A 23,499-nucleotide genomic window follows, 5' to 3' on the forward strand; every position below is an offset into this window, starting at 1 on the left:
TGTACGTATACAGGGTTTGCACAAATGAATAACACGATTTTTAACATTTGTATAGTAAAACCTCCCTTTTTACGGACACGGGTGGTACGAAAAATTTTGTCCGTAAGAGAGGGGTGACCGTTAATCAGGTGTTTGGAAAGCATAGTTTTATTATATACAGGGAAATTATTATTTGGTTATAAAAAGAAGGGTGTCCGTTAAGAAGGGATTCAACTGTATTTTCAAAACTATAAGTATTACACATAATATAATCTATGATACATGAAAATGAGAAGAAAAACATTCAAAGTTTTTCTTCAGTTGCTCAATAGATGGCAGCACTTGTGTATATTGCAGTGACTGAAATAGAATGAACCATTCTTTTGGTTTTTTTTTTCAGCTACAAATTTCTAAATATACGCTGCTCAGAAGTTGTGGAAACAACCCTTACACATACTAATACACAAAAAGTTTTCTCTATCATTGTCACCATTTGTAATTTCTGATATTACATTCTATGGAAGTGCTGCCATCTATTGAGAAATTTAAAAAACATGTTTTCCTTTTTTTCATGTATCACAGATTATATTGTGTGTAACAGTTTATATATTTTCAAAACCGTGCCATTCATTCATGCAAACCTCGTATTTAGTCTATCACATTCAATTAAAAAATTTCAGACCAAATATATACAAATTGAAAGTGACAGTTTCTTGATTGATATGCTCACTCTTGAATATGGTATCAAAGAGCTGGAATATTTTTATATGGGGAAAGTTTGTGAGAATCAAATTTGTTCAAAATACAGTAAAACCTTGTTAAGTCGTCAACCTGATAATAAGTCGTCACTCCGGTTAAGTCGTCATTTTTCTTCAGACCCTTCCAGCTCTCTTAGACCACAATGTTATTAAACCCTCATTTACTCGTCGCTAATTTCAGTTAAGTCGTCACTATGAAAAAGTTTGAGAAAGAGGAACAGACAATTTTTATGGCCCCATTAAAAAAAGAGCTTGTGTTATCAGAATTGCCATATGCTTAAAAATCACCATAAAATTCTATATACCCAAACGGAACAGTTTAAGTAATGAAAGTTTCACTGGGAAGTTAATTTGCCGAATAAGGTTTTTGGAACTTTGGGGACTGCTTAAGCTAGATCTCATTTCTGCCTGGGCTCCATTGGAGAAACTGGACAAACCGCAAGACACCCAAGCTCTGTCACAAGAAGCAACGTAAGCACTTCGCCCCCCCCCTCCCCCCGGGGGGGGGGGCAGGGCATCTCTGGCAAAACCAAAAATTTATTGATATGTCAAAGATTACATATAGTTCAAGGAAACAAAAATTATGTAAATCGAAGAATCAAATTAATCAAGTTAAAGTTAAAGTGCAACGCGCGGGAGTGGATAATAAATAATCATAGAAAGCATGGACTCTACTAATTTAGGGCTTGAAATTTAAACAAAATATCTTTGTTGAAAAAATTAGACATTCTTTCCCAAGTTGAGGTCTTCTGTTTACTTTTCCTTGCCCAGGGCCCCTCCACCAAGTCAAAAGTGTTCGAGATTACTTTGTAGTTGCATCATGAACTACTGATGAAGAATTCAAACACTAAAATTAAATATGATGTATATGTAAAATCAATGTGCAATAGAAAGTTCTGTTATGAAGAAAAGCTACTTATTCAAATGGTTACTCTGTTAGTCTATAAATTAAAAATTACTAGTATAAATCAAAGTATACAGTACATTTCACCACAATAATTTAAGTAATAACAGATAAAAAAGATAAAAAATTGCTATTGTGTTTTCTTTCGCAATCTATAAATTTTATTAATATATTGCTATTTTGATTCATACTTTAATAAATGTCATATTACTTTAAATTTATACGATTTTCATAACATTGCACATTAAATCTGATGGAACTCCGCTGAAGTTGTCACTCCGCTTAAGCCGTCATAATTTTTCGATAACTTGAGGTGACGACTTATTGTTGAGGTTTTACTGTATTCCCCTCTAAAAAATGTTAGTAAATTTTTCAGTGGCGACGAATCAGTTGTATACAATGGGATCTAAAAATTTTACCTCAGACGTTTTGCCTTCCCTGACCGCATGAGTGAACGAACGATTGAGTATATGATTGTATGAGTGGGTGATTGTTTATATGAATGAGTGAGTGACTATGGTTAAGTAAATGAATACATGAATGATCAAGTGATCATATGAATGAGAGTTTGTGACTGTGTAGTTGAGTAAATGACCATATGAGTGACACTGTCATACACTTAGTCACTCACTTATTACCCATTTGGTTGCGCATTTGATCACTCAGTCAGGGCTGGCGAAATGTCAGGGGGCAAAATGTACCAGGAACGAAGCGTGCTAGGGACAAAATGTGCTGTGGGTGAAATTTCGGGGCAAATTTTTCATAAAACCACGAACAGTACAAGAAGAAAGAAACATATTGTAACCATACATAAGATTGTTTATTGTAGTTTGCTTAAGGTACTCCTTTATAATGTATGGGGCACATGAATATTTGACACAAGCTGGCATTTGAATAACCACTAGAGATCGGGATTTTGCTGAACTTCATTTTACCATGGAAAGTAACCCTTACGAATCTTGTATCTGTCAAAAGTGTGTCACTTAAGTCAAAACTCCATCACTCTATCATAGCTTCTCTAAGTTTTTGTAAGATTGTATCATTAAATACAGTTACGATATTCACCAATGGACTATCCTCTGATTCTTTGCTCAATAAGACCACCTGACCCCTTGTTGATGTTCCAAAGGTTTCAACTGCTATCGGTTTCCTCTGAAATGTGTTAATGCTACTAGGTGACACCACTGCTGCAACACTCAATAGATCAATGTCTAAAAAATGTGCACGGCCTCTTCCGAGCTGGCGTGCTGCTAGGTGCTTAGTTATATCTCTTATGAAATCACATTTCTTTGTACCTTTTGTACTCCATATCTGGTAATATTCCTGTCAAAGAAATGAAAAATGACACCAGGCACTTGTAAAAATGTATATTTAGAGGCCATTCAGTTATAAAAATGAACATTGCAATAAATTAGTTCATTTACACATATCTGTACATGGACGCAAAAGGCACTATGTCCATTTTTATCAATATTGGGATAACACTATTAATTTGCAGTACTTTCGTCACACTGCACATAGGTATAACTGGATTGGGATGAGAAACAAATTAAAATGAATGGAGAATTTCCTCAACCACTTGCCGACAACATTGTTATTGTCAGCAGTAATCTAGGCGAACCAGAAGAAATGATACAAGAACTTGCAAAGGCAAGTATTCAGGTTTGTTTAAAAATGAATCTGCAAAAGACCAAAGTTATGTTCAACTCCTTTCCTTTTAAGAAGATGATCTTGCTCAACAACACAGAGATAGAATAAGTAGAAAGCTATGTGTACCTGGGACATGAAATTATCATAGACAACAGAATCATTAATGAAATGAACAGAAGGATCAAGATCGAATGGAGCACTTTTAGCCAAAACTGTGTTATTCTGAAGAGTCACATGCCATTATGCCTGAAAAGAAAAGTGTTCAACCAGTGTGTGCTACCAACGCTGACTTACGACGAAGATGAAACATGGACACTCACGAGCAAGATGATACAAAGGCTACAGACAACACAAAGGAGCATAGAAAGATGTACGTTAGGCATCACAAAGGGAGACAGGAAACAAACCACTTGGATAAGGAACCACACAAAGGTATATGATATCATGAAAAGAATTAAACGTTCAAAATGGAAATGAGCTGGACATATTGCAAGAAGACAGGGCAACAGGTAGCCCACAAGGGTAGCCCACAAGTATTCTGAATTAGTACCCCTCCATGGTGTGAAACGTCCGAGAAGACGTCCCCATGCAAGATGGATTGATGAGATCCTAAAAGTGGCTGTAGTCAACTGGATGGCAAAAGCATCAGACAGAGTAAAATGGAAAAATGTAGAGGAGACCTTCATCCAGCAGTGGATTGAAAAAGGTTGATGATGATGACACATAGTTATAGGACACTAAGTACTATCTCAATGAATAAGTGATTAACTTTATAAAACAAGCAAGCTCCATATAAAGCAGTATTTCTTAACTTTTTTTCCATCCTGCATCCCAATGCAATACGATTTGTCTTCCCGCACTCCCTTGGATAATGTGTTTCCTATTTGTTAGAAAATTTGGTTTTTTAATTAATTTCATTAATTAAATTACCCATCAATTAATTTTTATAAGTCACTTTACATTCCTTCCCCACCACCTATATCTCCTGTTAAATGTAGCAATAATGTAGTCTCGATAATCTGTGTTGGATGGGGCTGAGGCCACCTTAGACTATCGAAAAACGAATTATCTGAAAAACAATAAAAAATGCTTTAAAATGTTGACTTTGCGTAAAAAAGAAGATGAGCAAAACCAATAATAGCATGCTTACTGTATTTGTAACATTTTTAATTGTTTCTCTTCCATCGAGTCTTTTTATAGCTTTTAGTTAGCATAAAAACAAACTTTCTTTTACTTGTATTTTTATTTAAGTTATTTTACTTCATCTCATGTAGATTACAAACAGCACAGAGTAGAGATCTTAGCTATACGATGTTTGAAAAATGAGGAATGTGAAAAGAAAAAGGCACGAAGATGAGAGAGAGTTGGGGATGGGATTGATGGTGAACGACGCTGAGACACTGGTAGCTTTCAACTGCCTTCCCAATGTTTTTTGCAAACAATTAGGGAACATTCACCATTATGATGAAAACGGTCAAACTTACTTACTCTTTCTCAGTGACTTCCACAAAAGTTAAAATCATGGGCAAAGGGTGACTCTCCCCCATGCCCAAGGAAGAGCTGACTCATCCCCGCTCTCAGACTTTCGAGTCTATCTTTGCCTATAGTTAAAACGGTCATGTCCATTCAAGGGAGTCTGGTATTTTATTCCACCAGTTACCCATTATAACCCGGGGGCCTATCTAGTTTGTTTCAAACTGAAAGTATTTTACAATGTGTATGTACTAAGTCAGTGGCTCTCAACCTTTGGAAGCCCGCGGCCCGGTTTCATTCATTTTTGTAAGTGGAAAGCCCAGTCAAACACATGATTAACGGAACATGAATGGGGGAAAAAGAAACGGCAGATCAGTCGCATCCCGGTATGAATGATGTCACGGCCCAATACCGGGCTGCGGCCCGGCGGTTGAGAAACACTGTACTAAGTAGTATTCCTGATGGAAAAAATAAAGAGTTCAGGTTCTTGGAGGAAAAAACAAACAAACAAACTCTTGGAGGGTTTGACAAAAGAAATTCTGAAATTTTCAGTGTCTTGGATTATACAGAAACTCGAATTTTCTGGGCGGATTTTTTTAGACTCTACTGTAGTTGATAAGTAGTTCCGATTTATTTTCTTCTTTAAATTAATTATGCAAAAGTTTTGTTTTGACATTTGATTTTTTTTTTTTTTTGAAACTCCCTTCCCCATTTTTGTAAAACTGTGTGTGTGTGTGTGCATTTCTAATATTTTGTTTTTCCATTTTAGTTTGTTGTTTACTAATGAGGGTCCATTCAAGTATTAGGTAAGCAGATTTTTTAGCCATTTTTGACCCCCCCCCCTCTTGGTAGCAAAACACTGACCCCCCTTGTCAGCAAAATTCCGTCAGCGGCTTAGAATATTTCATATCTTCGAAAAGGGCGATTGATGACGTAAGCAACCTTCAAACCCACCCTCCCCCCTTGTCATCGAAAGTCAGCAAATCTGAACCCCCCCCCCTCGATGCTGACATAATACTTGAATGACCCCTAAGCAACTGTGTTCCTTATTATTCATTATAAACTTGCAATGTATCATCTAGTATGGGTCTCTATACCCCTTGGCTGATTTTTTTTCGTTCCGTCTTGTATTCATGTAAAAAATTAAAACAATAAACAATAAAAAATCATATGGTAAAAAAAAATTCACAAAATAAAATAAAAAATTACTTTTTAAAGGTTTTTCAAAATTTGAGAGAAAAAGATTCAATTAATTGTTTTTCACTTATTAATTCCAGTCAAACAATAATATTCACATGTTGCTCGGCACTTGATTAAATTTTTTTATGTTTCTTCTGATGCATGCTCACGACAGAATCAAAGCCAAACACAGCATGTTAGTAACACAACATACAAATTTAAACAAACTGCAAGATATTTTGGGTATTAATGGTATCCTCAATCGAAATGAAAAACAAGTATGATCTCTAAGCAAAAAAAAACTTGTGTTATGATTCTTATTTGTTAAAAAATTTGAAAATTCAATTTTTTAAATCCCGATTTCCCTGAATAATCAATTGATACATTATAATTTTGTTTTCAATCTCCCACCTCCAAAAATACTTTGGGACACTCTTGGTTAAGAACCACTGATATAAAGACATAAACTAAAAAAAATTTTGAACGGCTCTCCTGTAAAATTTCCCTTTTGTTACATGGGTGCTCTTTATCTCCATCATACAGATATAGTACATGGAAAGAGTTATTATTCTGTTGCTGTGTATTGTGTCTACAAAAAGTAAGTAAGGTATTGATATCATGCAGAATACAATGACACCTAACAAAAACTTAGGTCATTGATGAAGGATGAAACTGATGATGATCCTTTCTATTCAATCTTATTAAAGGAAACTTTTTTGAATATTTTTCCATTCCCATGGTCATGTTAGACATTGTTTATCATCTTTTCAGCATTGATAACCATGAATTGAGTAACTTAAAGTAAACTTTAAGTTACAAATTCAAAATTTGATTTCTCAGATGCTTGAGAATCATGTCATCGAATTCTTCTACCACTCGTACACGAACTTCCTCATTCTTTTCATGAATTTGTGATAGTATCGCTATAACTTGTCCTCTGGTGTATACTCCTCTCGCTTCTACACTCATCTTGTAAAAATTTGTAACTTTCACGCTTTCCCTATCTAGCGCAGCAACCATTGCCAAGAAATCACAATCGAGAAAACCATTACATTCATCATCTTTGCAGAGCTGTGCTATATCAGTGCTAGTCTTCTGTATGAACTCCGCTATTATTGTTTCTTGATTGATCCAGCGATTGTAAAAGTCCTGAAATTAAAGTTAGATAGGCAGATAACTTTGAAGTAACAGGTAATCTTACATAACTTTATTTTTATTGATTATATACAGTAGACTCTCACTAATCCGGTACATATCAGACCAGAGTGTGTCGGATTACCGAAATCGCCAGATTACTGGAAGTCAATTGAAAAAAAACCCAATTAAATAATAAATAATATAAACTTCCATGCGCACACAAAGACAACGAACGACTGACAACCGCCCAGGCTTATCACTTGGTGATTTACTGCCTGCTAACCCTGTAGGGGTGGGCTGAAGCATAACTCTGAAAAGAAGAGAGGTGACATGTTTTCCTCTTCTATACCCAAAGAAAACCTGCCGGATTACTGGATCAGCTGCATTAGTGCACGGCCGGATTATCAAGAGTCAACTGTATATATACATTTTAAAAAAATTTTCTCTGCATTGTAAGTTTTACATTTAATTCAGTTCTAACATGGTTAGATATTTCAGTATTTTACTGTTTGATTGTACATTTTTTGAGTTATTGACAAAAAAAGTGGTGTGGGTATTCACACAATAACTACACATCTTTTACCTCATTCATTTTGAATCCACCAAAAGTATTTGAAAATACAGTGCTTATGCTTAATGTTATCATATCAGGACTCAGAGTTTTTTATTACAATAACTTAGATGGATAACTATATCTGAAAAAAAACCTAAAAAAAAAGTGTGAAAAAGTATTACCATACTTCCCATTTGGTGTGAAAAATATGGCAGCTCTGTTTTTTTACACAAAATTGCTTACAAACTGTTCGATCCTGCAGCTGCTTCCCACTGACTCGTTCTCAATAACTTATAATACTGCTGTAAAACATAGCTTTTTTGGCATTTAAGATCATGTCTTTTTTTTAATCTGTCATTATGTAGAGTTAAAATAGAACTATTTAATGTGGAAGCTTTTTTGGCATTTAAGATCATGTCTTTTTTTTAATCTGTCATTATGTAGAGTTAAAATAGAACTATTTAATGTGGATTATGTCATTTCTTTACTACAGGGAGACTCGCTTATAACAACAAAGATAGCTCATATTGCTTATCTGTGTTATTTTGATTGCTTATAGCAAACAAAAAATTCTGCAAAATTATGCCTATAACAAATTTTTGACCGGTTTTCAGACAGGAATTGTCAATAATTTCTTTGTAATCTTATCTAAATCATCTAATCTGAAAATTCCTGAATGTTTAGCTACACTGGTGAAATAAATTAAGAGAATTAGCATATTTTATCGAATTTCATGAAAAGAACTGAACTGAATGTAAAACCACTGCTTCTAGACAAAAATGCAAATCTTGTATGTCAAATACGTAAGCGTACACGTGTGTGTGTAGGCGAAGCCAGTAGAGAAATAGGCTTTATAAGCACGCGTAAGTTAAGACGCATTTTGTTCACTAGCACACCTTGGTGAATTTCTTGGTGTTATTTTGCAGCACTCAGTTAATTTCAAATTGTAACAGTAAAAATGAGTAACCATCAACGTTTAGATGATGGAATGAGGTGGCGAATTGTGGGGAGGCTAGAAGCAGGCCAATCTCAAGTCCAGATTTGTAGAGAGTTCAATTTAACGCCCAGCGTCGTGTGAAGATCGCCATTTGTCGATTATAGCTAGGCATAACAGGAGTGTTACAGCTTCTCAGCTCTCTCTCGACTTGTATGCAGCCACAGGAACCCGTGTATCAAGGGCGACTGTTTCCAAAAGACTTCATGAGAGAGGATTGTTTGTAAGAAGACCTGCTGTTTGCGTCCCGCTCACTTCTACGGACAGGAGAATCTGTTTATCATGATGCAGAGAGCATAGAGATTTGAGTATGGATCAATGGGCGACCGTTCTCTTCACTGATGAGTCCCGGTTCAGCCTAAGCACCGATTCTCGCCGTACGTTCATATGGAGAGAACCAGGGACCCGCTACCTACCCTCCAATGTCCGCGAAATCGGCCATTATGGCGGAGGAGGTTTAATGGTCTGGGCAGGCATCATGTTGGATGGCAGCACACCTCTCCATGTCTTTGAAAGAGGCACTGTGACTGGTGTGAGGTATAGGGATGAGGTCTTGGAGTCCTATGTTCGCCTTTTCAGGGGTGCAGTTGGCCCTGAGTTCATTTTAATGAATGATAACGCGAGGCCACATAGAACTCTTCTGCTCGACGATTTTCTAGAGAGTAAGGATATTCGCGCCGGATGGATTGGCCAGCCAGATCTCCAGACCTTAACCCTATAGAGCATGTCTGGGACGCTCTGGGGAGTGCAATTGCAACTCGCAACCCCCTCCGGGAACCATCCAGGGAATGAAAACAGCGTTGCTGAACGAGTGGAACCAATTGCCACAGGAAATGATAAACTGCCTTATTTCAAGTATGAAATCACGCTGCGAGACCTGTATATCTGTAAGAGGGGACCATACCCCCCTATTAACTCATCTATTAACCCATTTTTTTGTTTATTCTGCAACCGCTGTTTCATACCTTCCGACTCCAACGAGTGTTACGCACGATCATGCGTGTGTATTACATAGCTGCCAAGTCTCCCGAATATTTCGGGAATCTCCCGAATTTTAACTTCATCGCTCGACCTCCCGAAAAGTTCTTAAATCTCCCGAATTTTTAAGAAAATCACAAAAAATCCCTAATTGTCCCTAAACATTCCCTACTTCATTAAAAAAAAAAATCCCCGCTTATGAAAACAATCCCTAAGGAATTTCTTTCGGGGCATGAAGACTCTTTTTTTCCCCATTTGAAATGACGCCACACGTCGTAAATGGGGAAATTCCCTTTTTAAGGAAGTTTTACAAAACCCTCTGATAGTAACAAGAAAGTTGTTTGTCTTATCGCGCAGGGAAATGGCTTAGCAGCCAATAGTCCTGGATAATAATTGAAGATTATAGTGACGCGCGTATGGTCAAAATTTCTTTTGTTGAAGTTACGTACGTGCGATATAACAAAACATGAATACTGATAAGCAAAAACATATTTAATCAATTTTAAAGACACTTATTCCGATGAATTTGCTCTCATCAAACGTTCCAAAAGAGGGCCGACTTTTCCTTTTTGTACAAGTTGTGTTACGGACATGATCATCGGTCATGGAAAGACTGCCATCATCAGTCGTGAAGTGAAAAAAAGAAAGAAAAAAATCAAGCAAGTGTCTTAGTCAGTGTTCTTCAAAAATTGACGCTTTTTTCCTTCATTTTCCGATGATTTTGGGGTCATTCGCACAGAATGTTTGTTCGCAGCGTTTCTGATTGACCACAATATTTATTTTTACATCACTAAAGTTTTGGCCTCCAATTTCACTTGTTTTTCGCGTAGGAATTTTATTCCCAAGGGTTTAACTTCCATGTTTGTAAAATCCCTATTTTAATTTGACTTGTTTTTGAGTAGGGATTTTATTCCCTACGCTTTAACTTTTATGTTTGGAAAATCCCTATTTTATTTGGAAAAATCCCTATTGTATTTATTAGGGAGTGGTTTAAACATAAAATACGGGTTTGCGCGAAAATCTCCCGAATTTTCATTTTCAAAAGTTGGCAGCTATGGTATTACAATTATTGAATGGTTATTTGTTTTGTATTGTATGAATGTATGTCCATATCAAATTTCATTAAAATCGGTACAGTAGTTCTAGAGATAATCGACCAAGTCTGCAAATTCTCTTAATTTCTTACACCAGTGTACATCCAGGGTTTAGCTAGATTAAAAATTCATTCACGAAAAATCGAAAGTGGGAAAAAAACTTTAGCAAAATGCTAATGATTGATGGATGTATATCTACTCATACCTCCTGTATGAATTTTTGAGAATTTCCAAGTGCAAAGCGCTCTCTGCTGCTTTCAAAATGAAAGCTACAGTTGATTTAAAGTCAAATTGCACAAAAACAATTAGGTATAAAAAAAATTCATGATAACTCTTGAGTTTGTTAGCCATGATGTTGAAGAGCAAAGACAAATTGGAATTGAGAGAAAAAAAAGAATTAGAAGGGATATGAAGAAACATCTGTAAGAAGTGATTGAGAGAAGGTACTCATTCCGATACCGAGGCAGAACTTTTTAAATTCTTTGAAAAAGTGAGAAGAAAATATGTGATTTATATTTAACCTTGTTCAACTGCAATATCATCACGGTGACAATGTAAATTTTTTTAGTTTTTTCTTCAAAGATAACAATCTTTCATTGAATCATCAACATACTACTTAGAAAAAACTTATGCATTAATATGGAATCGTGTTTTATTACTCCATTTTTTTCAAATCAAATAGTAAATACATTTACTATTTGCTATATCATAGCAAGTAAAATAGTTGGACATCATCAAGCCATGTATTTGGACATCATCAAGCCATGTATTTGGACATCATCAAGCCATGTATTTGGACATCATCAAGCCATGTATTTGGACATCATCAAGCCATGTACTTGGACATCATCAAGCCATGTATTTGGACATCATCAAGCCATGTATTTGGACTTGTTCTCTCTGTGAAGTTGTCGTGCAGTATCATTTAATCATTTTCACTCGAAGTGATTCCAGAATAGTGTCATCAAATTCCTGTATGACATTCACCATTTTATTGTAAGAACCTTTTTGAAGTTTTGGTAATTCTAATGGGAGAATGATGCATATGCTCTCATTAGTATTTGACTTTTGACTCTCTGTGATTAATGGAACTTCAGCATGCTGCTTTATGCTAGCTGGATTGACTACAGCACATCCAGCTAACATATCAACATCAAGTAGTGATGGATTGCCTCTTTTTCTGCATGCAGCTTTTCTAAAAGTGGTTATTTTTTTCAGGAATGTGTCTCTTCCATTTCTTTCTGGTATGTGATGGTCATAGAAATCCTAAATCGTAAAAGCACTAATAAACTTAAAATTAAAAAAACATGAAACAAAACTTCTGAAGTCATAAGCAACATACAAATGAGCTTCTTAGATTACTTGAAGTAATATCAAAATTTTTCTTAATGAAGACCTGAATGTTCTGATCAAATTGTAAGTTTCAATTTTCAAGCAATCATATTTTAAGTCATTGTATACACAGGGTGATTTTGAGTCATGGTCCAAACTTGTAGGTGTGATCGAGTTCCCTAAAACGCATTTATCAAAGGATGTAAAACTGAAGTATGGCGATGCTAGAGTCCCTTATATGAGGTATGGACTTTAATGGTTAATGACTTTTTTTCTTGTCATCTTATGCATGAGAGAGTTTTCAATTAGCACTCTGCTTACTTTTGAGCTGCAATAGTCTATACTTTCAGGGGCTGTATGCTTACAAGCAACAATTCTCCTTCAGTATTTGAAAGGGTATTTTTCGTCATTGACTTCACACTTTGGTTATATCTGATACTATCTTAACTTGATGGATGCAGACTTAGTATTGATATTTCATTCAATCCACTCAGACTTTCTTTTTTTTTGATTCAAGGTAATGGCCAAAATAACCAATCGTGAAGTCATTGGTTATACTTTTTCGAGCATTTATTGGGAGTTATTGCTGATAAATAGAGCTAGGATTTCTATGACTTGACATGGTTTCACTATTTTTGCACAATAAAGAATTTTTTCATGATTTTCAATCATTTTTGGGCATATTTTCATATTTTCCAAGAATTTTTTTTTTTCATATTTCAGTACTTTTAATGAAAATGAGTTTGTTTTCTAGCCATCTTAATTTCTTACTGAAAGACTTACTGAAAGACAGAATTGAGACTAAAAGGGGGTGAATGTTGGTGTTCAGGACATGCGACATTCATCTTATTGGCATTACAAATACAACGCCACAACAGGCAAAACGCCCAATGAGGTGGCGATTCCTTCTCCACCCTTTCTTCAAGCTGAAAAGAAAATGTTTGGGAACAGACTTGCTTCAAGCTGGTACAGTAAAACTTGTCTTTAACGGAACCTGTATTAAGCGGAAACCTGTCTTCAATGGAACAAAATCTTGGTTCCCGTGATTTCAATACAAAATACACATTAAAAAACCTGTATTGAACGGAACTTGTCTTCAATGGAACAAAATCTTGGTTCCCGTGATTTCAATACAAAAATACACATTAAAAAACCTGTATTGAACGGAACTTGTCTTAACGCGGAAAGAAAAATTGTATGCTCTTAAGGAAAATTTCATACTAACGCTACGAATGTTTCTCAAACCAAAAGGCCAAGGGACTCGTCCAAAATGTTGAAGTGCTCTACCAAAATTTTTTTATGTCATCTCTGCTTGCCAATGTGAGTTTCTGCATCATCCACCCCTACAATATCAAAAACTGTTTCCGTACTTGATGCTGTGATTTTAATAAGTCATTTGTAGTAAGGCAGTTGTGCTTCTTGAAATCCATGTTCAACAGAAAAAAATCTCGGCCCCTTGCGATTCCGTTGAAGACAGGTTTTACTGTATTACATTCAAGATTGACTGGTGGTCAATCAAGGTTCCCCCGAATAATAAGGTGAATTTTCTTTTTCTTTCTTTCGTACCGAGCACAACTCAGGTCTATCACCATCTATTGGCTATTTACTACCTATTCAATTGATTCTGGGCAGATTACGTAGATAACAAGGCATTAATATTTTCACATCCTTCACTGTTTTTGGACAAGGCCATAGCTAGGGTAGGGGGGACTTGGAAGTAGTGCCCCCCCCCCCTTGAGTCCACCTATTACTGATTCTTTGATATAGATGTGGCAGTTGATAAACTTTAAAAATTTGTCCAAGCTACAACTGATTTTTAAAATAGTATTAACTGCAATTATTCCTCATTCTGACATTATTTTACTAAAATTAATGTCACCGGAAATTGGAAAGGAAATTTTTGGGTCCTTCTTTTTCTGGCTTTGTAGGCATATTTTTAGTTATTATAGGACATAAATATATTTTTTATAGAGCATTTTCTGTCAGTTTTTAGGTAATAAAAATCCTAGCCTTACTGATAAGTATGGAAGTTACAGATAGTGTGGACTAGCATTAGCTCAGTTTTAAATACTCCTCCATATTGGTTTAAACATGGAGTGCTCTAGTACAGACTGAGTTGCAGACAAACATTCTTTGCCAAAAAAAAGTTTTAATGAGTTTTACTGTTCTTCAAAGTTTGTCTCATGACTTGAAAATCACCCTGTATACATGTACAGACCTCTAAAAAAACAGCTTAACTTGTTCCATTTACTTACTCACAGATGATGTAAATATTTCATGCATAATATCAGGCACTGCGTGGTAATTTTTAGGCATTTTATTCAAACAAATAATGCAACTCTAAGAGATGTAAGTTTAGAATATAGTGTTTCATTTCATATGTAATTATTTGTTTCAGCTTTTTTTTATCTTATTAAATTTCAATTATATAAACTGTTGGGTAAACTATAAAATATTTCATTCAAAATAGCTGTTACATGATGTCATTCACATTTGCAATTTTGCGGTTTCGCAAAGAAAGTAGCAACACTTTCAAAAGCATGAACAATGCCTTGTGATTTTAATTTTTTTTGCCTGAGTTTGCGCTTAAAAAAAAGGGTAATCAAAAAGCTGAGTGAGAAAAGTAAATAATTTTGAGGAAAATAAAAAATAATCTGTTACAGTAGATGTATGTTGAATGATTCTTAACTACTTAACGGCCAATGTTCCTGATTGTAAACACGTTTCATAAAAGAAAAAGAAAACTAATATTAATCCAAGTACTTTTGATCTTTGTTTTTCTGAAGGTGTGAGATTCTAAACTTCCTTTAGAAAACATAAATTTTTATCAACTTCAACACTTTTTGCCATAAATTATTCTAAGATCATCCGTCATTAAATGTTTGTTATCATCATGTTTATTACATCATTAAATCTATTTTTTCTTCTTTGAATTTCTATGGACATAAGTGAGTTCTGAAAACAAAAAGGAAAATTATTTTGAATGAAAAATATCCAAAGTTAAAAAGGTGAAAAAAATGATGAAAATCAGTCTAAAAATGTGAATTCAATCTGTAGAAGGTTAAGGAACTGTATTCATTACCATTTCAAATACAGGCCCGTCATTTTGGGGGATTCCCCCCCGGCTTTAGAAAATACACTAGAAATGGTATATACATACATTGAGTACATGTTATTTGCCCCTCGCCCTTGGAAAAAGTTGAAAAGATGGCCCTATTTAAATATGATGATAATATATATATTGCTAAAAGTTGACATCCATGCATAAAAATGTCTCAGGAAAAGGATGATGAAAATTTTATTACCAAATGATTTTTACTATATTTTACTGTCCTTCAAAGATGAAAGAGCTCAAACATAGTGACCACACATGAAACCCATGATATTCTTAACTTGTCTTGTAGTAAAAGTAATTACTCACCCAGTCAATTCCATGTTTGAGAGTGGTTTCCCAAGGGATCATTGTAACAGGGCACTTTGATTCTGATACTACAATATGAGCTGCTTCTGGATCACAGTAGAAATTAAATTCAGCAGTTGGCGTGACATTACCTACAGCTGTAGTAAAAATATAGTTAATATACATCTTTATTTTGGCCGAATTATTAAAATATAATACTGTCAATTTATGAAAATACGATCACACAATCAAAAGACTTGAAGGGAAAAAAATAAAACTTTTAATTGTGATAAGATTTTTACAGCCAGTATCAATTAGAAGAGAGGTTCTCGAGAAAAAACTAGGCGGTACAAATTCATATTACTCAATGTCTCCCAATGTGGAAAAGCATAAGCACATGCTGCAATAATTGGTTGGCAGTTTAAAAGTATTGGATTTCCAGCTAAAAACCAAATCTTCAAATTTAGTATCAAGTTACAACACTTCCTGATGACTGGTATTTTGGAATATGTTGAGTAAAATTAATATTTATACTAAAGACTGCATTTTGCCCCAAAAACTTTCCTAATGAAAATTCACTGTGATAAATAATGAATGTGTAAAATGCAGTATTTAAAAGTGTGTATATTACATGTATTTTGTGTTTCACTTCAAACCTATTTATCAGCACATTTAGCATTATACAGTGTAATACCTCAAAGTTACACGATTGGTCAGACATGATATTCATATGAGTCAGGTGTAAAATTTTGTGCATAGAGATATATAAATATTAGTTAATTGGGACCAAAAATTCGCAAAAAATACCAGTCTTTCTGTAGAAAATGATACCTATCATAGTTCAATGCGTATAATCTGTTGGCTAAACGTTTAAAAAAAATCTGAATTTTTTTAGTGCAGATTTTATGTACTGCTGCTTTCTGCAAGTTTTTCTTTTCTTAGGTTGGAATAAAAATGAATATTTGAAAATTGAATTTACGGAAAATAATTTTTTTTTTAATTTATAGATTTAAAGATTTCGGTAGAAAATTTTATGGGCATCGTCTTTTCAACCACCTTGTTTGGCATTTTGGTCGTTGTGGCCTTGTATTTGTGTTTATAAAAGTCAATTTTTTTTACAAAAACATGTTGGATAAACCATTTTATTCCTTAACATTTCATTATTGGTGAATGGAATTTTCACATGCTGCAATATGATGTCTTTTTTTCCCTCAAAGTAGCAAAATTTAGGTAATTAATTAGATTTATATGCAGGAAATTGCAGTAACTATAAATACAAATACAAAGGCCACAACAGGCAAGTTTCCCAATGAGATGGCTGAAAAAAGATACCCATGAAAAATATGGATGTCAGACGTAACCTAAATACAGCAATCCAATATAAAAGTATATACCACGAAGAAAAAAACTAATAATATAAATACACTGCCCACGTACATATCTATGAATAGATAGCTTCTTGATTTCTCCCAATGTGTTTATCATACTACTCTTTAAAGGGAATTCAGAGATATGCTATTCCATTTATTAATAACCTTATTAGAGTAAAACTGCCACACCACAACCTGGAACTATCCCTTTTCAAATGATACTGGTGTCCCCCCTTGTGGAAGCCGTTGATTGACAGTGCATTAATAACTCATGGTCCATCCTTTCCACCCCTTTGAAAATTGTAAACACTTCAATCATACTCCCAACTGGCACCCGCATTCTTCCAATGTAAGCATATTCAAGAAATCAAGTCTTTATTCGTAGCTCAAGCCTTGTGTGACAAAAAGAGTACATGTAGAGCTCTTCTCTGCAACCCAAGTCAGCTATGGTCTTCAAAACCTTAAACTGCAGCTATTCATGCACAATACACGTAATAATGAAAGAGAAAGTTATTTGGATGGTTCTATAAAATATTCTTTTTGTGATTGAAATCTGCCCCTTGAAAATGTCTGCAGTCTATAAAATCTGTGTAAATGAGCATTATGTGCGGTGATTCCTGGTTCATCAAAAGAAATAAGCTGCTTGTGTTAGGAGGCAAAAAAAAAACCACTTTCACCCATAAGGTGAAATTAATCAGATTGGCCAGCGGGCAGGTGACTAAGTGAATTGTCAATAATGAGTATTGCTTTTAGATTTTACCGGGATTTTACAAATGCAGATTGTCATGGCATCTAAAAAATTGGCATTAGTGTAAATCTAATTTTTTTACCTAAATTCTGTACCTAAATTTTTATAACTGTGTGATATGTGTGATAACTAAATCAGTATCTGAGGGCAACACAAAATTTTTGGGAAATTATGTTTGTGCATCTGCAGACAAAGAAACTGGAAAAATGGCAAATAAACTATTATTTTGAACTATTTTATTGAAAATAAATATGCTTAAATTATAGAATAACTTTACATATAGATTCAAGGAATCAATATTATAGTCGAACTTGCTTACAACAAAGTTGGAGAAAATAAAAATACAAGGCTAAAAGGCAAAATGCCCAACGAGGTGGCTGAGAAAAAGATGCCCGTAACCATAATAGTGAAAATATTTGTTATGCGTGTAACTTTGTTATATTTGTACAGACTTTATAAGTATAGATAAGCTATACTAACGTCATTGTATGTGAAATTTTGAAGTATAAAAGTTTGTTGTAAGCGAGTTGACTGTATAATCTTTTTAATATGCGTGTGAACATGTTTTGTTTTTCTAAATTGCACAATTGTCTATAAAGGACACATTTTTAGCTTCCTTGTTCCCAGAAAAATTGCAATTTAGAGTATGTAAAATATGTCAAATCATACAAACCATGAATATTTCCTCCCATAAAAGTAATAGACTTGAGATTGGATGTGAATTCTGGATCCAGTCTATGTGCCATAGCAATGTTAGTAAGTGGCGCCAATGCTACAAGATTTATTTTGCCTTTGTACTGTTTAGCTAAATGTACCAAAATGTTAACAGCATGGCCTTCTGATACAGTAAGATTACCAGAAGAGTAGTCGTGTCCAACATTCCCGAGTCCATCGTCTCCATGAACAGTACGTACAGGTGGAGCTGCTAGTAGAGGCCTGTCACAGCCTCTATAAACAGGGATCTGATCAAATGATACAAAAAATATGTAAGGCTCATTAAATATTTTGAAGTAACAAATTTCTAAATATATCAATCAATGTAAAGGGAAATAATGCACTATATTTATTGACTGTTTTTGATTGACACACCTCTTGTTCTCCACATAAGTGTAAAACTTTCAAGACATTGTTGCAGGCATTGTCCACACATGTGTTACCGGCACAGCAAGTGATAGCTAGTATCTTCCAGGTGGCGTTGAAACTGAGGGCCAACATGATTGCAAGAGCATCGTCAATGCCACAATCCGTGTCAATGACCATGAGTTGCTTATCATCATCATCTAAAGACATTTTTGGTTGCTTTCACTAAAAAAAACGAATAACCATTAATTAGATCGTGAAGTTTTTTGACTCATCAAGCTGCAACACTTGTCCTTCGTCAATATTTTATATATAAGAATTATTTCATGATAACTATTTGCTATAAACTCTTATTATGGCCATACATAGGAACATTAGTGCTGTTAGGAACATAGAAACATTAGGCTTCAAAGTGCTGTTTATTTAGTCTTGCATCTCCCTTCAAGAGAGGGCTTTACAAATCATTTGTGTTAGATTGTCATGGCAACTGAAAAATTGATATTGGCATCTACAATTTTGCATATATGATTACTTAGTTCTGGAAAGCAAATACACTTGACTCCTAAAATATTTGGTTTGCACCTAGATTTTTTTCTCCAATTTGCCAAGCACTATTTCAAGCCAGATGATGTTCTTGACCTTTTCACTAAACCACATGCCCAGTGACTTTAATTAACAATCTTGCGCCCCCAATGAACTCAAATTTACATTATCCCAACTTTTTGAATAATTACGTAGCTGCCAAGTTTTCCAGTTTTTCTGGGGGACATCCGAATCTCTACTCCTTGTCCAGAACAACTGAAAAATTCTTTTATTTTTTTTTTCATTTTAACTATTATTCAAAAGATCTCAACTGTATGGGCAAAAAATTATTTCCCATGAATTCACCAGTCGAATCTGCAAGATGACCCATGTCCTGGATAACTATATGTCCTGTTTTGTGTCTGGATAACTATGTGTCTGTCCAATTTTTTAGCAATTTTTCGTTGCTGTGATTCTGATTTGATTGAAGTAATGACAGTAATTTAAGGAATAAAAATTAGCAACGGCTAGTATGGTGTGAAGTTTTTGCAAAGGAGAGAAATATCCCCTACAATTTTATTATTATGAATAAGAAATTCCTACCTTTTAAAAAATTCCCTTTTATATTTGCCTGTGTAGGGTTTTTGTGTGGAATTTGGATTTGCACAAAAATTTCCCAAACTCTTATTTTCCAAAATTCACAGCTATGTAATCAACATCATTCCAGCTCTCACTCTCAAAATTTCTCTCTCACAGCACCAAGATTATCCTCCTGTTTACGAACCATTGTTGTAAAGTCACGGTTGTCAGTGAGTACCTGCAGTTATAAATTGCCCCATGACTATCAGGTGGCCATATCTTATGTAAATGGAATGTTTTAGCAATTTTTTAGTAACACAAATTTTTAAGCTCATAATCACAAAAGTGGACATATTTGCATTGAGAAATAACTGATAGTTTTTGTTATTTTCTGAAATTCTTTGCAATAATTGATGTTGATTGAAAAATCAATACAAATAGATCAAACTTTTTAAAATTAAATTTTACCCAGCAATTTCAATTACATTAAATTGTGCATCATGCAGGGCTCCTACTAAAAAAATTAGAAAAAGGAGGATGGACATACCCCTCACCTCCCCCCCAGACAATATAATCATAGCACAATAAAAAAAAATCACTCAAATTTATTTATTTTTATATTTTTGCAAAATGACCTGGTAACAAAAACAATTTTGGACCAAAACAGCGTACTAGCAACCACAGATAATTCTTTTCTGTCTCTCCTCACCATATATTACATTCTATTTTTTGAGGAGTCTTCCAATCTGTCAACTCTCTTCCTTGATACATGCCTTCATAATTTGCTGTGTACATTTTTAAGAGTGATGCTCCTTCGATACCACTTCCAAAAGCACCTATAATAAGTCAAGGCAAACCGGATGATTTTGCGTCATTGTCCATCATTTTTTAAAAGGGATTTATTTACATTTTACTATTCAATGCGTCATCGTTTTTGACAAACTAAGCACTTTTGTTCCTAGTTCTTTGCTGAGTATTGTAAATATTGTTTATATGCCTCTTCATGCCCTAAAAATACAGAAGACAGTTTAATGCTATTGGGTAGCATCAGAATCACCTAACATAGAATAGGGCTATGTATCCAACTGCTTTGTTATGCAAACTGTTGTTTCACCAATACAGAAAATGTGCACCATAATTTTGAATGATGAATGTTAATTGCTATATAATAAACTAGCTATAATACCCAATGCTACCCGGGTTTTCTTTAATTATTGTGAAGATTGAAAAAGTTGCAAACCATTATGAAGGAATAAACTATTATACATAATATTGGCAGCTTAAAGAAGTGACATTGTAAACGCATATGCATGTCTGAAACGCATTGCTAGGGAAACCACGGTAACCTAATTAAACATTCTGAAAGTCATTGTTGAGGCCCAGAAACCATTGTTACCTGACGGTTTATCGCCCATTTTGGGCATTTTCCCTGCTCTAACAAACTTTTAAAGTAGCCCATCGTTCAATCCGGGCTCCATTTGGTATATGTACGAAATTAGGTGCCAATCGATTTAAAATTGTAGATTTGTATAGAGGACACACACATAAAATCAATTTTATATATAGATTGTCAAAGACCATGAAGTAGTAAATACAAAATTATTTTTTCCATCCAGACAGCAGAAGTTTTTAATGACTACTTCAAACAGTAACACAAAATGAGTTTTTGAATCCTCAAACTAAGCAAATGAAAAATGATCCACGTACACCCCTAAATAACCTGAAAAACAATACAATTTCAGGTTTGGCAGAATCATTAATTGCATTGCTACTACATTCGTATTATTTGGCAATACATTGATGATTCCCTCTTTATTTAAAAAGTTACAGGAATTTTGAAGGACTTTGTAAAAAAAAGTAGGAAAACTGGGACAAAAGACAGTAGGGCGAAAGTGGGACATTTTACTAAAAAGTAGGAAAAGTGAAAACCCTGTGCATGGATTCCACTCACCTTTAGAAGATTATGTTCCACCTTCAATTCTTGTATCAATTTGAATTTGTATGCGTTCCTGAGAAAAGAAGCAAATTTACTCTAAGGATGGCTGAACCCATAGACTAAAGATATAATAAGTAAGGAAGTATTATTCTTACTCTGTGGCTGAACCTGATTGTATTTAAACAACCTTGAGCAAAGAAAGCTAAAAGAGATAACAATAGATAAGATTTCTTCCTCCCGATGCTGTTATTTCTTCTTCTCCCTCCCCATTGTGCTCAACTTGGTCTAGGATTACTAGCCAGTGATATTATATTACTTGATAGTTGATAAGGGTGGGGGAGGGGGGGGGGGTCAAAAATGGCTAAAAATTTGCTGACGATACTTGAACGGCCTCTTTCTGCCGACGCGAAATGATACTATTCGATTCACACAGCGCAAAAAGCCTATATTCCGAGGAAAACCTGGCTTTAGGGATGAACGCTCGTTACGGGATCCCCGGGAGAAATCCTACCCTCACCGCGGTCCAGTTCCAGATTACTTAAGTTGTTAAGTGATCCGTGGTATAATTACGGATCACTTGAACGACGCGCGGCACAGTTTCAGAGGTAATAACACATTTCTAGATGATTTGAGGGTCAGGGCCGTCTTAAGAGCATCGTGGGCCCCTAGGCCAAGTGATTTTTCTGAGGCCCTACCTGGCGAATTCTCGAAAATTCAAACCGGTTCTCATTTTTGTGAGGGCCCCCTCTTTTCTTGAGGCCCCCCAGGCCATGCTCGGATGGGCCCATGCGTTAAGACGGCACTGTTGATTTTATTATTATCATTAACGTGGCTCTATAGAGGATTTATCAATAGGTAGAATGTTAGTTGAGGCAGGGCCACAACTAGAAGCTTGGTCCCCCGGGGCAAGTGCACATTTTGGCGCCCCCTTGTAATGTTGCAGGTAAGGTTTGAGAATAAAATTTGCGCCCCTCAGGGGTCCAGCGTACGAGATCCGCCTGCTCCGCTCTAGTTGCGGCCCTGAGTTCAGGTGTCTACAAACTAGGAAAAATTTTTCTCATTTTTGCGAATGTGGCCTCGGAGTCATCTAATGTGGCTCACGACTTAATTTTGTAAAAAATGAACCTAGCTATTGTCCCCGCTATTACTTTTTGTATCGGGCCCGAGGATCATGGATAAGTAATTTTTCTGAAACCATACCTTGAAAATTTTCAAAAATTTCAACTATAACTACTCGTTTCTCTGAGGCAACCGGGCACAGTCAACACCACACTAAATATTTTTCTAGTGTGGTGTTGGCACAGTCCAGTTGACAGTTGAGCCCATGCGTTAAGACGGCAGAATCGGGCCCTATTGTCAGGTTTTTTTGCGTCATAGTTAATTTACGAAAGAATCGCACGTGCACTTCCGGTGCAGTGGCGATCTCCGTTAATTTACACCGTTCAGTTTTCTGGAATATCTCGGTATATATGGTACACTAGGAAACGTGTAATTTTCCTTGGAGTTTGAGGTGCTCCTACACACAAGGTCGGACTGGGGCTAAAATGCTGATACCTATTGGAGGATGCCATTCTTCGTTTTCAACTGCTGGTTGCTGCGAAGATATATTTAGGAGAGAGAAAATTCGACGGCCTTTATGGGAACCCACGTCCTCTCAAATGCCGACGAACGCTACAAAAAAGCAACGATCGCAGATAACCAGAGAATGAGGTTCGTTATAGCAACCTGACACATCACACCCAGCAAACCGAAATAGTAGAAAGCCTCCGCGCGAAGCTTTGAAGTCACTGAAATAGTTTATTTCACAAATAGTACATGACTATAGGTGAAATG

At 35.3% G+C, this 23,499-nt stretch overlaps 1 protein-coding gene across 11 annotated transcripts; it reads right to left on the reverse strand.

Moving 5' to 3' along the window:
- Positions 1-2,441: 2,441 nt before the first annotated feature.
- On the reverse strand, positions 2,442-21,991 carry LOC149089687 (nucleoside hydrolase-like). Of its 11 annotated transcripts, none has more exons than XM_089237344.1 (7): positions 21,822-21,906; positions 21,682-21,739; positions 19,755-19,968; positions 18,639-18,854; positions 18,223-18,511; positions 15,453-15,589; positions 2,442-2,964 (listed from the first exon to the last, which is right to left on the reverse strand). In XM_089237344.1, exons 4-7 carry the CDS (start codon positions 18,837-18,839, stop codon positions 2,641-2,643), a joined length of 951 nt encoding a protein of 316 aa, XP_089093470.1. In that variant the 5' UTR covers positions 18,840-18,854; positions 19,755-19,968; positions 21,682-21,739; positions 21,822-21,906; the 3' UTR covers positions 2,442-2,640. The 11 variants fall into 11 exon arrangements, with proteins under 11 accessions (XP_089093470.1, XP_089093413.1, XP_089093394.1 ...); XM_089237268.1 differs by lacking the exon at positions 2,442-2,964 and adding an exon at positions 6,073-7,092 and having other exon boundaries at positions 21,822-21,897; XM_089237287.1 differs by lacking the exon at positions 19,755-19,968 and having other exon boundaries at positions 2,445-2,964; positions 21,822-21,939.
- Between the last annotated feature and the right edge of the window lie 1,508 nt (positions 21,992-23,499).

This window comes from Pholcus phalangioides, unplaced genomic scaffold, assembly GCF_987345545.1.
Source record: "Pholcus phalangioides strain wild (caught in Gottingen) unplaced genomic scaffold, Ppha-v1.0 ptg000001l_1, whole genome shotgun sequence".
NCBI lineage: Eukaryota > Metazoa > Arthropoda > Arachnida > Araneae > Pholcidae > Pholcus > Pholcus phalangioides.

Excerpts from the sequence above, each read along its gene's own strand:
- LOC149089687 (XM_089237218.1), bottom strand. The coding sequence starts at position 18,839 with ATGTCTTTAGATGATGATGATAAGCAACTCATGGTCATTGACACGGAT. Across the intron at positions 15,590-18,222 it reads TATGGGAGGAAATATTCATG|CTGTAGGTAATGTCACGCCA; the intron begins GTTTGTATGATT and ends TTTTTACTACAG. Across the intron at positions 11,966-15,452 it reads TCAAACATGGAATTGACTGG|GATTTCTATGACCATCACAT; the intron begins GTGAGTAATTAC and ends TTTACGATTTAG.